The 13350-nt window shown below is 36.6% G+C and overlaps 2 protein-coding genes across 2 annotated transcripts; one reads left to right on the top strand and one right to left on the bottom strand.

Annotated features, from left to right (window-relative positions):
* The first annotated feature begins 1316 nt into the window (after positions 1-1316).
* LOC112166902 (ubiquitin-conjugating enzyme E2-17 kDa) lies at positions 1317-3488 on the top strand. Its single transcript, XM_024303827.2, has 5 exons — positions 1317-1454; positions 2126-2212; positions 2627-2754; positions 2918-3022; positions 3125-3488. The coding sequence occupies exons 2-5, from the start codon at positions 2143-2145 to the stop codon at positions 3266-3268; spliced, it is 447 nt and encodes a 148-aa protein (XP_024159595.1). The 5' UTR covers positions 1317-1454; positions 2126-2142; the 3' UTR covers positions 3269-3488.
* Positions 3489-4281: 793 nt separating this feature from the next.
* Positions 4282-5744, bottom strand: LOC112164204 (polygalacturonase). Its single transcript, XM_024300433.1, has 2 exons — positions 5610-5744; positions 4282-5499 (listed from the first exon to the last, which is right to left on the bottom strand). The coding sequence occupies exons 1-2, from the start codon at positions 5742-5744 to the stop codon at positions 4282-4284; spliced, it is 1353 nt and encodes a 450-aa protein (XP_024156201.1).
* Between the last annotated feature and the right edge of the window lie 7606 nt (positions 5745-13350).

Below are 13350 nucleotides of genomic sequence, written 5' to 3'. Positions count from 1 at the left end.
AAACATGAGGATGGAGAACAACGTAGACCAGTTGAAAACGGATCTAAAAGGATCATTGCTAACCTCTCTTCTCAATTTTAGTGGTGTAGTTTACACTTTTATCAAGAGATGTTAGGTGCAATAGATATGTTTTTTTGCAATTTTAATGGTTTAGTGTAGACTCTTATCAAGATGTGCTAGGTGCAATAGATATGTTTTGGGTAAATTCATTCTATAGTACCTGAGGTGTGGACAATTGGACACTTTGGTACCTAGTCTTCAAAAGATGGCAATTTGATACCTGAACTTATACTCAATTTGACACTTTGGTACTTTTGTTAATTTTTTAGTTAAATGTAAGGCTAAAATTGACATTTAGAATATATGTACAAAAACAAAATAAAAAAGATGAGTTTTGTGGGTTGATGACCGTTTTTTGTAATTTTAACGGTGTAATGTAGATTCTTATGTCAATTTTTGGTTTCAAGTTCCAACTGGCAGATTTAAGTGAACCTAAAATTTGTCCTCATCTACATTCCTTTATGGACTATAAATGGAATTATTTCAAGAAAAAATACTATCTATTGTGTCCACATCTAAAACGGAAAAACAAACACGGGTTCGAACAAAAAATAATGAGGGAGTGGCAAAATAAATGTGAATTCACCACAAATAGAATGAATTCATGAAATTGCTGACCCATCATTCAATGAAAGAATCTCATTTCATGTTTTGTTGAACTATTTATGTATTATTATTAATTGAATATGTAAAGTTAAAATTTAGCTCCGATTGATTTAGAGATGGATAAAATTTAATCCTTACCAAATGATAAGCTAGGAAAAGTAAACAAACCAAACTAAAAAGAATAATGAGAATCAATTCTCTAAAGTGGGCCAAAGTCCATATGCAACTGCTTGCACGTATAAATTTAGCTTACTTAACACGCGTACAGTTTAAATTTCCAACTAATAATTAACTTTTTATCTTTTATATAATTTTATTTTTGTCTTCCTTACCAAGTAATAAATCTAGCTTGATGCGATGAAACCCTACCACATCACCCTTTTCATTCAGAAAGTTGACATCAAAGCAAAATTTCTTTCTTTTTTTAACAAAATCTCTTCAAATAATATAAAAGAAAAAATATAAAACAAAAAAAAACAAAAAGAGGGAAGTAATAATAATAAAAAAGAGTGTGGCAAATAAGCAGGTGCCGAAGAAGGAGCCCACGTGTGTCGAAAAAAAGAAAAAGAAAAAAAAAGAAGGAGCCTACGTGGCGGGAAGCCACGGCCACAAATCAAAATTGGGCTTCAAAGGCCGTCACTTTTTTTTTTTTTTTTTTTTTTGGTGCCCCCCTTTATGTTTTTTCTACATAAACCCAAACCCTTTTTATTTCTCTCTCATTTTATCTATCTCAAGCTCAGTCGGAGAATCCCTCTCTCTAAAAACCAGCACAGAAAACCCTAGTGCCGGTGAGCCACCGCCCTCCGCCTTATTTTCATCTCGATTCACTCAATTCTCTCTTTCTTTTCGTCTTCTCCGGCCTCGCTTCTTCGATTCATCGGAGAATTTCGAGCCTTGGGGTTTTTGATTGTCGTTTTATGGGGTGTGGAATATTAACATGTTTGTTTTATACAGTTGTGAGATTTGTTTATTGAATTAGTGGATTAGAATAATGAATTTCGGTGTTTGTTTTTGTTTCTGTATAGATCGCTTTGATTTTTTAGCTCATCAACTTTGTTATATGCTCTGTTTTTTTCAAGTGTTGAAAGTCTGGACCTTGTTGTTGTTTGATGAATTATGGTTGATAATAGAGGGATAAATCATGTTTTTGATGTGAAATTTTGTCGACTTTCGCCGGATTTTCTAGTCTAATGGACTCGAAATATGTGTTTGAGGATTTTTTTTTTGTTAATAGAAGTGCTTCTTGGAGAAGCACTGGATGAGCTTTACAACAGTAAACACTATTAAGGATAATTTATAAGCAGGTTTTGGACATGCATAGAACTTTAGTGTTCTGTCACAGTATGGAGTAGCAAGAAATCGTTATTCTGTTATCTGTGTTTCCTTTTGTTGGTTGTGGCTCTCAATTGTATGTCATGGAGATTTAAGTTCTGATTTGATTGTGTTTAATTCTATATAGGGGTTTAGGAGTTTGCCATGGCTTCGAAGCGGATCAGCAAGGAGTTGAAGGACCTGCAGAAAGACCCGCCAGCTTCCTGCAGTGCTGGTTTTGCTTCTATCATCTCATTTATTTTCACATTCTTTTCAAATCTTCTGAAGATATGGCTTTAGTATTCACTAGTGTTCTTCTATTCACTGATAGAATGTTTGTTGTCATATGTCATTTTTCCCATTTGATGCTTATCCTGCTTTAGATAATGGTCTTTGTTACTCAGCACTCTGTTACTTGTAAATTTCTTATGATTCCACCCTGAAAGGATTGGTTACCCTGTTTTTCACTGGTTGGATGGATGTAACTGTGATTTTAAATTATTGAATAAGCTTTTTGACCAAATGTGTATTTCGTCAGAACCCGGTTTTTTATGGAGAGGAGAAAAGAAGCGTTAAAAGTTTTTCTGTTGAAGTTTACTAAGATGTTACCATAGGTACGGATTTCAACTTACAGCTTCTTTCTCAACAGGTCCTGTTGCTGAGGATATGTTCCATTGGCAAGCTACGATTATGGGTCCAGCCGACAGCCCATTTGCTGGGGGTGTTTTCCTTGTATCCATTCACTTCCCACCTGATTACCCTTTCAAGCCACCTAAGGTACATATAGCCTTGCCATGAAAAAATTCATTTCTTGGTACCATCTAGGGGGCTAGCTTTCATCAGTCTGTTTTAGGTTTTCGACTTTAACACAATTCGGAAGTTTGTTTCTCTATTTTCCCTTGGGGATAACCATATTTTGCACTCTTCATGCATTGAGCAGGTTGCTTTCCGGACAAAAGTGTACCATCCCAACATTAATAGCAATGGTAGTATCTGCCTTGACATCCTCAAAGAGCAGTGGAGCCCTGCTCTGACCATTTCCAAGGCAATGCACTAGACTAAATCTATGTGAATTTTTTTTCTTTTCTTTAGTATCATCTTGCTGCATGCGTATGTTATCTTGATAAAAAATGATTGTTTCTTGCAGGTCCTTCTCTCCATATGCTCACTGCTGACAGATCCAAACCCAGATGATCCTCTGGTGCCTGAGATTGCTCACATGTACAAGACTGATAGAGTCAAGTATGAGACTACTGCTCGATCCTGGACTCAGAAGTATGCTATGGGTTAGAGGCTCTTCTTCTGGCTGATGAATCTATTATGTTTTATGATCCTTATAGTAAATAAATAGTTTTAAGTGGAAGTGAGTCTAAGATGTTTGTTCTTCTTTGGGTCCGTGTTATTGCCTCTTTGGCTTTGGTGGATGTTTATGTAGTCTCATTAATTAAGCGAAGACAATGTTATTTTCAATAGGTGGTTAAAGTTGTTGAAAATTTGATGGAGATTTTGTCTTTGTTCTGTCTTTTACATATACTTCATGTTGCCTGAGAAAATGTCGAGTGCTGGTTTGTGCCCTGGTTTTCCATTTCCATGAGGCATTTTGGTGCCATTACATCCTCAACCATGTTCTCATTGCTACTCTGTCTTAACTAGTGTGTTAGTACTCTTTTCCTTTTCACCAACCTTCTCCATTCACTTTTCCAGTTTAGAAATCTTAATTTTCAACTCTGTTTGTTTGGGATGTGGCGATTGACCACTTCCCACCTTTTTCACAACCTTCTCCGCTCCTCTCACAATACCTATACATTAAATTTCCTACTGAAGTTCCAAGTCTCTTGACTTCGTTGGATTCACTGCATTGTTGTTATCAATTGTGGTATCTTCAATTACACCTGAAAAATTTGAGGTGGACATTATTGCTGATACTGAGTTGGTAATTGTGAATCAGTACAGACTATACATGCAGTTCCCGGTAGAGATTAGACAACATTCGACTATGCTGCCTTCTTTTGCTGCTTGTGTGCCAATTCTTCATTAGTAGATAGTAGATTAAAGCTAGTGAGGTCAAGCATGGTAGAAAGGCTTGTAGTATGCCAAGTGCTCGAAAGAATTAGTTACAATGGACTAGTCTTATTCTTCGTTTGAGGATGGAATAATATCTAGTGAGGTTTGCTTATTCGGCAGTGCCCCCATGTTGTTGGGTGGGGTACTAAAAATTAAAAAATATCTGGAGTACTAAATTTTAAAAATATATCTGGAGTAACAAAAATTAAAAAATATATATCTATGTTACGTATGGCATGCCTATAGTTTGCTGTATTCTTGTAGCAACTCTTGCAACAGCCACACACCCAGACCCGACATTAGTAGATACCCCATGACCGGTGGTCTTGGCCGCCAACAACTGTTATTGTCTGGGCCGCCAGTGTATATCATAGGTGAATGGTAATCATATAACTGTGGTGGAAGCGGCGAATCACCCGATCGTAAGCCTGGTAGATTAGCACAAGCAAGAGCTTTTCCGACGCGAGTGGTTCTAGGCCTGACATTGAAACATTGAGACGAAAGAGAGCCTTCGTTGCCATTGTATGTAAGATCAATATCTTCCAGTTCCACATTCTGGCATGGCACGATCGGACTACATGCAAGGTTTACAGCAATTGGAGTTGCAGACGAGCCTTTGATGTTCTTGAACCTCACATTACTGATCTGAACTTCCGACGGAGTATTCTGTTTGCATCTATCCTCATCTCCCGAGCAGTAGTTTTGGTCAATGATGATAGGATTCTCGACATTCACCATTACAATATCCTCAAAGAGGATATCCGAGGCAGTACTTACACCAGGAGAATCAGGCCATGTCTTTATTCTCGCGCCATTGGTTGTGCCAACAAGGGTGCAGTTCATTATTGTGACTCCAAACACGGGCTTTTCATCAGGCTTATATCCAAGACTTCCTATGCTTATGCCGTGGCCTGGTCCGCAAGTAACGTCGGTCACTAGGAGCTGGTTGGTGCCTTCGCCAATGGCAATACAATCGTCTCCGGTAGCAATATTTGTGTGAGTGACATTGATCCTTGTTGAACTCCCAATGTCAATTCCATCCGTGTTAGCATCGTTTGTAGGCGATGTAATGGTAAGGCGGTCGAACACAATATTGGTGCACTCGGAAATACTTATGTGGTATTTCTTACTATCTAGTGAAGTTATGTCCATAATTATGGAATTGGTGATGGAGGAGAACCTGATATCTCTGATATCACCGTCTTTCGAACCATGTGCTCCTTGGCCGTCAAAAGTTCCACCACCCCATAAGGTGAGCATGTCAATGGAGCTAAATGCAACCCAAGTATCTGAACTTCGGTCTTTTGGAGCCTGCAGTGTTCCTTGGATCTTAACCTCAATCGGAGCCTTGCAAGGACCTTCGAATGTTGCTTCTTTCAACTTGTACGCACCGCTTGGAACAACAACCTTACTTGACGACTCTGATGCACATGCATCTCTCCATGCCTTTGCCAAACCCTAAAGACATTACCAGAAAAAAATAACAAGTTAATATATGATGACAAACCTAATCATATGCATATTTGCAATTTGGCATTCATACAGAATTTCCAGAGATAATATTGTACCTCTGCAATATCAGAGCCGGGCTTTCCACCATAGATTGAACTAGTCACATCAAACACATCGGCTTGGGATGTAGTTGTAGACGCTAACAATGAGAGCACAAGTATTGCCAGGACATTCACCAATTTCAGACCCATATGTTTTGGTTGAAAATGCGAAAGACGAATAAGTTTAAGAGTAAGTAATCTCCACTACAAACCAGTAATCTGAATTACGTACTACATGTACTTATGGGGAGTATCTTGTGTCCTATTTCCACTTGGGAAAGCAATAATATTACAGGATAGTTATGAGGAGTATCTAGCTCATGTCCTATTTCTCTTCAATAATCCCCTAACTGAAATAAGAAAAGGAAAACATGGTTCAGAGGGTATTTGAGATCGATTCGTGACAGCTTGATTCTTAGCCATTTTCTTCTTGCCCTTATTTGCAGACTCCTCTTCGACAAGCTCGACGAGCTTCCAACTGTTCTGTTCAATGAATCAACCTACATGAGGTTTGGAACTATTAGTGCTGCTGTCCACGAGTATAACCATATCTGCAAGTATTTGTATACAATTTTTCTGATAACTAATTTAGTTTTCAAGGAAGTTATCAACCACTTTCCGACGAGTTATTCTTCCATATGCACAAAAGCAGTGACGGAGCCTGGGGCAACAGGTGCATGCCACCCTCCTACATCTTGCCAAAAGCTGTATCCATTTCATGTATATCGGGTTGATTATTGGGCCTTCAATATTTCATGTATAAACTATAGAGCAACTAGCAACATCAAGCTTATTGGGCCCCTTTAGTCCTTATGCCAGTAGGTAATAGACACATGTGAAACTAGGAAAATAAGATTCTCGGATGCATTTGTTGCTTCTATTTTCTCGGTAATAAGTTGTGGCTGATCCTCTGTCATCGTTTTATTATACTTTAATCACAAAAAAATCATGGATGAGTGATGTCGGAATTCACCCAAGATTATCATATATTCATATTTATTCACTTAGTAGGAGGCGGAGTTGACTCGAGTACATGTACATCATTCACGGCTTTGGAGCCATTACCTGGTTGATATACCAATATATACCAATAGAGTTGGCACTTCGTCAGATTTAGATTCTGCATGGCTGCCTCCGCATGACTATTTTTCCAATCTCGTGGTGTACTGGAGAGTACGAGCTCCTTATTGTCCTTCCAGACATGAGAAGATAGGTTTAGACTCAATGGGCTAGCATTATGTTATGAGTAGGCATGTTAGTGACTCCTGATTGTATTATTTATTCTTTATTTAACACTTCATTCGATAAAAAAAAGAATCGGATGAGAAAAAAAAACATAAATAAATAAAATAATTCTAATGTTTTAAAATTTAAATTATGATGTCTCAACTCTCAAGTACATAGAATAGAGTTCTTCTCTAATGATTAATTTGTTTTTGATAGAATCTTCTCTAATTCTTGGTTTTTATGAATATGGAATAACTGCGGAACGTAGTCAATTGATGTAGGGCATGGTACTTCCCAAAAATGGGCCAAACCTGAACAATAAATGGTGCTGTTCTGAAAATCTAAGGTCATTAATGCTGGTGGCCCATTGGCTTTGGATTCATCACTGTCCTTTTGTCCTTGTTTCTTTTCTGTCGATCTCATAATTTACCGTTAAGGTAGGTAATTCGATGAACAGAATTAACTACATGAAGTTAGCAAACTTAACTAATCGGCTATATATATATATATATATATATATACAGGCCTTCTCCACTGCCGACGTCCGCAGTTTTTCATTGGTGCGGATTTCCAGTTTTGACCCACTTTCCGATCATATTTCCACATCTTAACCGTTCAGTTTTTAGGTCCTAATGTATAGATCACATCTGCAAAATTTCAGCCAAATTAGTGATCGTTAAGGCATCCGAAACTGCAATTTACAACAATGTACACGAACTGTTCCGATTCGGCAGATTCGGTCCGTTCGTGTAAATTGCAGTTTTGGATCCTTTAACGATCACCAATTTGACTGAAATTTTGTAGAGATGATCTATACATTAGGACCTAAAAACTGAACGGCTAAGATGTGAAAATGTGATCGGAAAGTGGGGAAAAAATGGAAATCCGCACCTTTTTTCGTAGGTGCGGATATCCGCACCTGAGAATGATTATATATATATATATATATATATATATATATTTATTCAAGGTTCTAAAAATCGCTAGGCGCTAGTCGGGCGGGGCCTAGGCGGTTTTAATTTTTTTAATTTTAATTTATTTTTATAATATACAAAATATAAATAAGAGTGTGTATATATATAAAAGTATGTATAATATATATTGGTGTAATTGGATTCTGCATGATTGCCTCCCCATGACTATTTTAACAAACTTAACTAATCGGCTATTAGAGAAATGCAAGGGAATTGATGAAAGAGTGAGTGATTCTTGAAAAATTGAGAACTAGAGAGAAAAGAATCTGCACTAATATAGTGGAGGATTATTGACTGTGAATCTTCATTTTCAAAACAAACACTCATAGGAGTCGTTTAGATACTCTTAACAAAAGGCAAGTGATAGAGACAAACATTGAAGACGACACATGGTGACATGACCATACGATGAGCTTAGTGAGGTCCAAGAAAAAGAAAATAATGAGTTTAGGCTCCCCGAGTTCATGAAATCCTAGGAATTCATAGATTTTTGAACACGAGAGACATGTTCAAGAAAATGGATATAAAAAAGTTGAAAGAAAGGCCTATTTCTTCCACTCTTATTTTGGAAAGTAATAAACACAAAGAGCAAAGGAATTTTATTTGCTTCATTTTCAAGTAGAATAAACTACTCGATACTAAACCTAAAATGCAGTTTGCTTAAACAGAAATTGCCAAAGTTACCCATGAGAGAAATGTAATGTGATATATGTAGCATTCCTAGCTACTATTAGTTACGGATTAACTTACCACCACTCAATTCCAAAAGTGAGGTTGAAATCCAAAGGCTCCAAAACAGTAAATAATCTTTTGGGTATCTGGAGCAGCTGGGCATGTTGGCCTCTAATGAGGCATGTGAAAACAGAAGCCTCTACACTATATACAAATGATAGAGATATCAATGGGGACCCTTATGAACACTAAAACGACAATACCAACCCACCATAATTTATGGCATGTTTCCACCATTGCTTGCTAATTGCTATAGTGGCATCTCCCTCTTATTCATCTTCCACAAAATCATGGGTGTCCATTCTGGTTTCGATTCTGTTCAACTTTTCAGCCCTTTTGTTACTAGAATGGAGCATGCAAATTTTGCAAAGCACAAAAAGTGAGAGAGGTGCATAGTTATGGGGAAGGGGGAATAAGGGACTCAAGGACAAAGCTAGACCCCTTTTTGTGAAAAACTGTTGGCCTAGCTAGCTGGAATGCTGGATCAATAAGCCTTCAAGATAACGCAATTTGGCTCTTCTGCTTCGCTAGACGCTAGGTCTATATATTTACTCACACTTGCTTTTGTTTGTTGGTTAACTTGGTTTACTCTGGCAATTGCAAAATCAACAGCCCCCGGTGCATAAGGCACATGGGTATGCTTCCCTTTGTTGAATGAAGTGAACCGACTCACATTTGCAGTATTGGAGTCGTTGTACAGGCCGGGACAAAAGCAACTACTTTATTCGAACTGTTTTCTTGTTCAATCCAAGCCCTGAAGTTTGGTTTTTGAACAAGAACTTGAGTCGAATTATGACCTTTGCATCAGGGTGGCTGGCAAATGGTTTACGATTGCAGCTGAGGTAGGATTTTAATGCGTAACATGATAATCATTTAGAGTTCAAATATTTATAATTCAACATTCTAACAGCACTTTCTCATGTTTGCAGTGAAATCTCTCACCTGAAATCAAATTCAAACGTAGATGCCGAATGGGAGAAACTTCTCTCTTTAGGGATGAATTAGAACTCGCGACATCCTTACATTCGCTAATATATAGAAGATTTTGATCAATCTCCAAGAACAACATTAGAAAGTGCAAAAGCCAAAAGTAAGGTGACATCTCATTTTCTTTTGGCATTGGACTAGCCATTAGCCACTAGAGATTAACACTTACCTTTCTTCCAAGTGAAAAATAAAAAGGTGCACTCCAATTCCAATGGCCAAAATAATGCATTGACCTGCGAGTGCAAGGAGGTATCTTGTCATGACAAAAGCTGTAGGTCAAGATTTTGATGTCGGCAAGCGTTCTCTAATGTGTTTTTTGAGGTCAGGATTAATTGTTAATTAAGATTCTTCATAGAGAAAAGATAGTGAAGCGTGACAATCTTCTGCATTAGATTCTTATTTCGTACAACATCTTCTTCTTCAATTCTTAAACAAGTCTGCTCAACGAAACACAATAGGTATAGATAGGGCGACTAGTTTAGCTGCCAATTAGTTTCTACATTCTTCCTATTTCTTCAGTATTATAGAAATTTTTTTTTTTAAAAAAAAAGTAAGTTTAACAAACTTTTACTCTAAGGTCACATAGTCCGAAACATATATTTAAATTATTAGAACAACACCTACATATACTAATGTATAGATCATTTTTGTAAAATTTCAACCAAGTTGATGATGTACAAGGTATCTAACTCGTTTAAACCAATAGACGAACTAAATCTGTCTAACCTGAACCGTACTAGCTTTAAGGCAGTTATCAATGTCTTAATGACCATCAATTGGACTGAAATTTTGCAAAGATAATCTATACATTAGTACCTAAAACCTGAACGGTCGAGATATCGATATGAGACCGAAAGTGACCCTAAACTCTAACCTCGCTTTGAAATTTCAGAGCGAGGCATCGCTCTAGATAGGATCTCGATCTATATATATATATATGTGTGTGTGTGTGTGTGTGTATAATCTATATATAATCTATGCAAAAATAATTTATCGAACTGAAAAATTATTTGACATCCATGTGTATCAAATAACATGACATCATCCAACCAAGAAAATATTCACCAAAATTAATCCATCGTTGCTCATGAAAATTATCTCCCATTTAATCTTAGTTAATTACTAGTTGACCAAAATAAACTGTAATTAAGTTTTTACAACCTTTATTAATTATCTGTATTAATTATCTAGATCTGGGCAGATACTTGTATATGGTTTTTTGATGACACATACTTGTATATGGTTGAGGGACAAAGATTATTATTTCAATAAACATTGAAGTTGGTTGGATGAAATAAAAACTTTAAAAAATGACAAGAAGATAGGTTGTTCACTTGTTTGACCAGAGTGGGAATAAGAAAATCACATAAATGAGAAAACCAAAGCAAAAGAATGTGGAATACATAAGATTGAGTGAATGATTAAACAATGAATGTGAATCTGGAAGACAACAAATCATATAGTCCTCATCAACCCTATTATCATCCTCCTCCTCATGAGTGATGAATCCACTATATTTGTGGCGATAACCATGGGAGCCCTGAGCCCCAGCAGGGATTCACAGTTTCACACACACAAATCCAACTGACTCAATTCTCTCTCTTTTCTCTGATCAAGGAAAGGAAGACAACCCAGTAGTCGACAGAGACAATAGACTTGTGAAATAGACATTACAATGGTGTTGTGCAGCGGAAAACTCGAAATGCCGGGTGTCAGAAAACAAATAATCACGGGAGTGCCCTTTCCTTGTGCTTTACTGGTTTTTCATCAGTTTTCTCTGAAAAAGGTTTTGTGGTGGTAACTTAAAAGAGTTGTTTCGTTTACTTAAGGTATTAGGGTTTCACGGGTATTGCTTGCACAAACCAGGTTCCGTAGAGAACTTTTATCATGTCACAGAGTTTCAAATTTTTTAGCGACTAAATTTGTTTGTCCTGTATTTGAAGATTGAAATACGGGATATCATATGCTTTAGAACATTTTTGAAAAAATTATATAGAACTTACATTTAGAAATAATACTAATCACAATAGTGTGTTGTGTTACACACATAGTATATTTAAACGTGTGAAATGACTTCCATCCGTTACTTTTAATCAAGAAATTCACAAGTATTCAAAGCTAATTAGTACTATCCCCTTAACATGTGCTTCGCAAATGTCAATTGACTTTTATTTTTTTTAAATTAAAAAACCTCTCTTAATTTTAGGAAAGCTTCTTCTTTTTTCACGGGAGGTATTGTAAGTTTTTCAAATATGATATATAGTGTATTGACTATCTTATCCTCATATAGAAATCATTTATTTATTAATATTTATATTATGTGAGGACATTTATGGAAGTTCAAAAATTTAACCATTCCCTAAAGAATTTGATTAATTATATATAAGATAAGATATAAGATATAGCGTTGCAAATTAATTAAGTACATTATGAATTCGGGACATTTAATATTTCAATATTCGACCTAATCAGAGTGAAATAACGTCTATTATAAGATTTCTGAAACTAATTATCCTAATCGAATGGTTTATGGGTTTATGAAATTCAGTTTACCTGTAGTAAAGGGAAGGGAGATACACACCAAGTATGATCGGAGACTCATTGTCAGATCCAAAGTGTGATTCTTGCTGAGCAATATCTTCTAGCTAGCTAGCTAGCTGCAACAAAATCTTGATGGTGGGAATCTAATTGATCGTCGTTTTGTGGTGTTTAGGGTTTATTAATGGAATGTCTGGGGTGAATAGATGCAATACCGACACTGGTTAGACGACAACACAATACGCAGAGAGATGTAGTAGAGAAAGAGACGAGTGAAAGGACAGTAAAGAAAAGAGCTTGACTTAGGCGGGTCTAAATAGACACAGTAGGGCAAGCTAAGCTCGCAATAGAGCCAGACAGGTATGGACTATAGAATGAGTTGTTAGACGGAGAGGTCCTGAAAGTGACCTAAAACTGCAACCCTTTTGGCTCTGGGGTTGAAACTGACCTGACCTTCCTTACCGACGCGAGCTCCGAGAGAAAAAAGAGTACGTAAGTAACGTAACTGGTAGGCTGGGAAGTACTTTGAGACAAGACTTGGAACGAAACGAATGAAACCCTGGAATCCAATTTCCGAACAGTGCCATGGTCAATGGTCAGTACACTAGAGTATACAGTGCCGACGACTCGATCGTATTACTAATTACTCTCTTTCAGAGTCAAATGTGTAAACTAGCTACATGCAGTGCAGAAATGCGGGTAGTAACTATATAGCGAGGGACAACAAGACTGTGTAACTAGTACGTCATAAATAATGCCAAATGACAAATTTGTTCTGTGTGACTGTGCTAGGGTTTCTGATTTCTACGCATATGATTTGTATATTTTCATAAACTAACATTTATATTTAAGAGTAATGTTAAGTGAACCACTCATAATTCACATTATACGAAACCTACTGATTTACTTATAACATTATTCTTATACCAAATAAAATTTAAAACTAATTCTCTTGCTTGAGAATATTTTTTATGTTTTTTTTTTTTGAAATGGCTCGTGCTCTAGAGTATATATGCACACATAAAAGTCAAAATTTCAATTCATTTATTTTATACGAATTAAGTTATGGATTTTGGTTAACCCAATTTTTCCATCTTTAATTAAAAAGAGTTGATCGCTTCCTTTAATTGATATATTGATAGTTTACATAACTCATGCATGCATATGCATACATGCATGACCAAAAAAAAGATCTCATGCGTGCACTAGATCGATGAAATGGTCGGGTGGAGACCTGTAACTATCATGCATTCTGTGCATGCATTTGGGGTTGGCTTAATATTTGTTCATAGTGAAAA

The sequence above is a fragment of the Rosa chinensis genome, chromosome 5, assembly GCF_002994745.2.
Source record: "Rosa chinensis cultivar Old Blush chromosome 5, RchiOBHm-V2, whole genome shotgun sequence".
NCBI lineage: Eukaryota > Viridiplantae > Streptophyta > Magnoliopsida > Rosales > Rosaceae > Rosa > Rosa chinensis.
The sequence above is the reverse complement of the archived record's forward strand: the minus strand, read 5'-3'. Positions and strand labels throughout refer to the sequence as shown.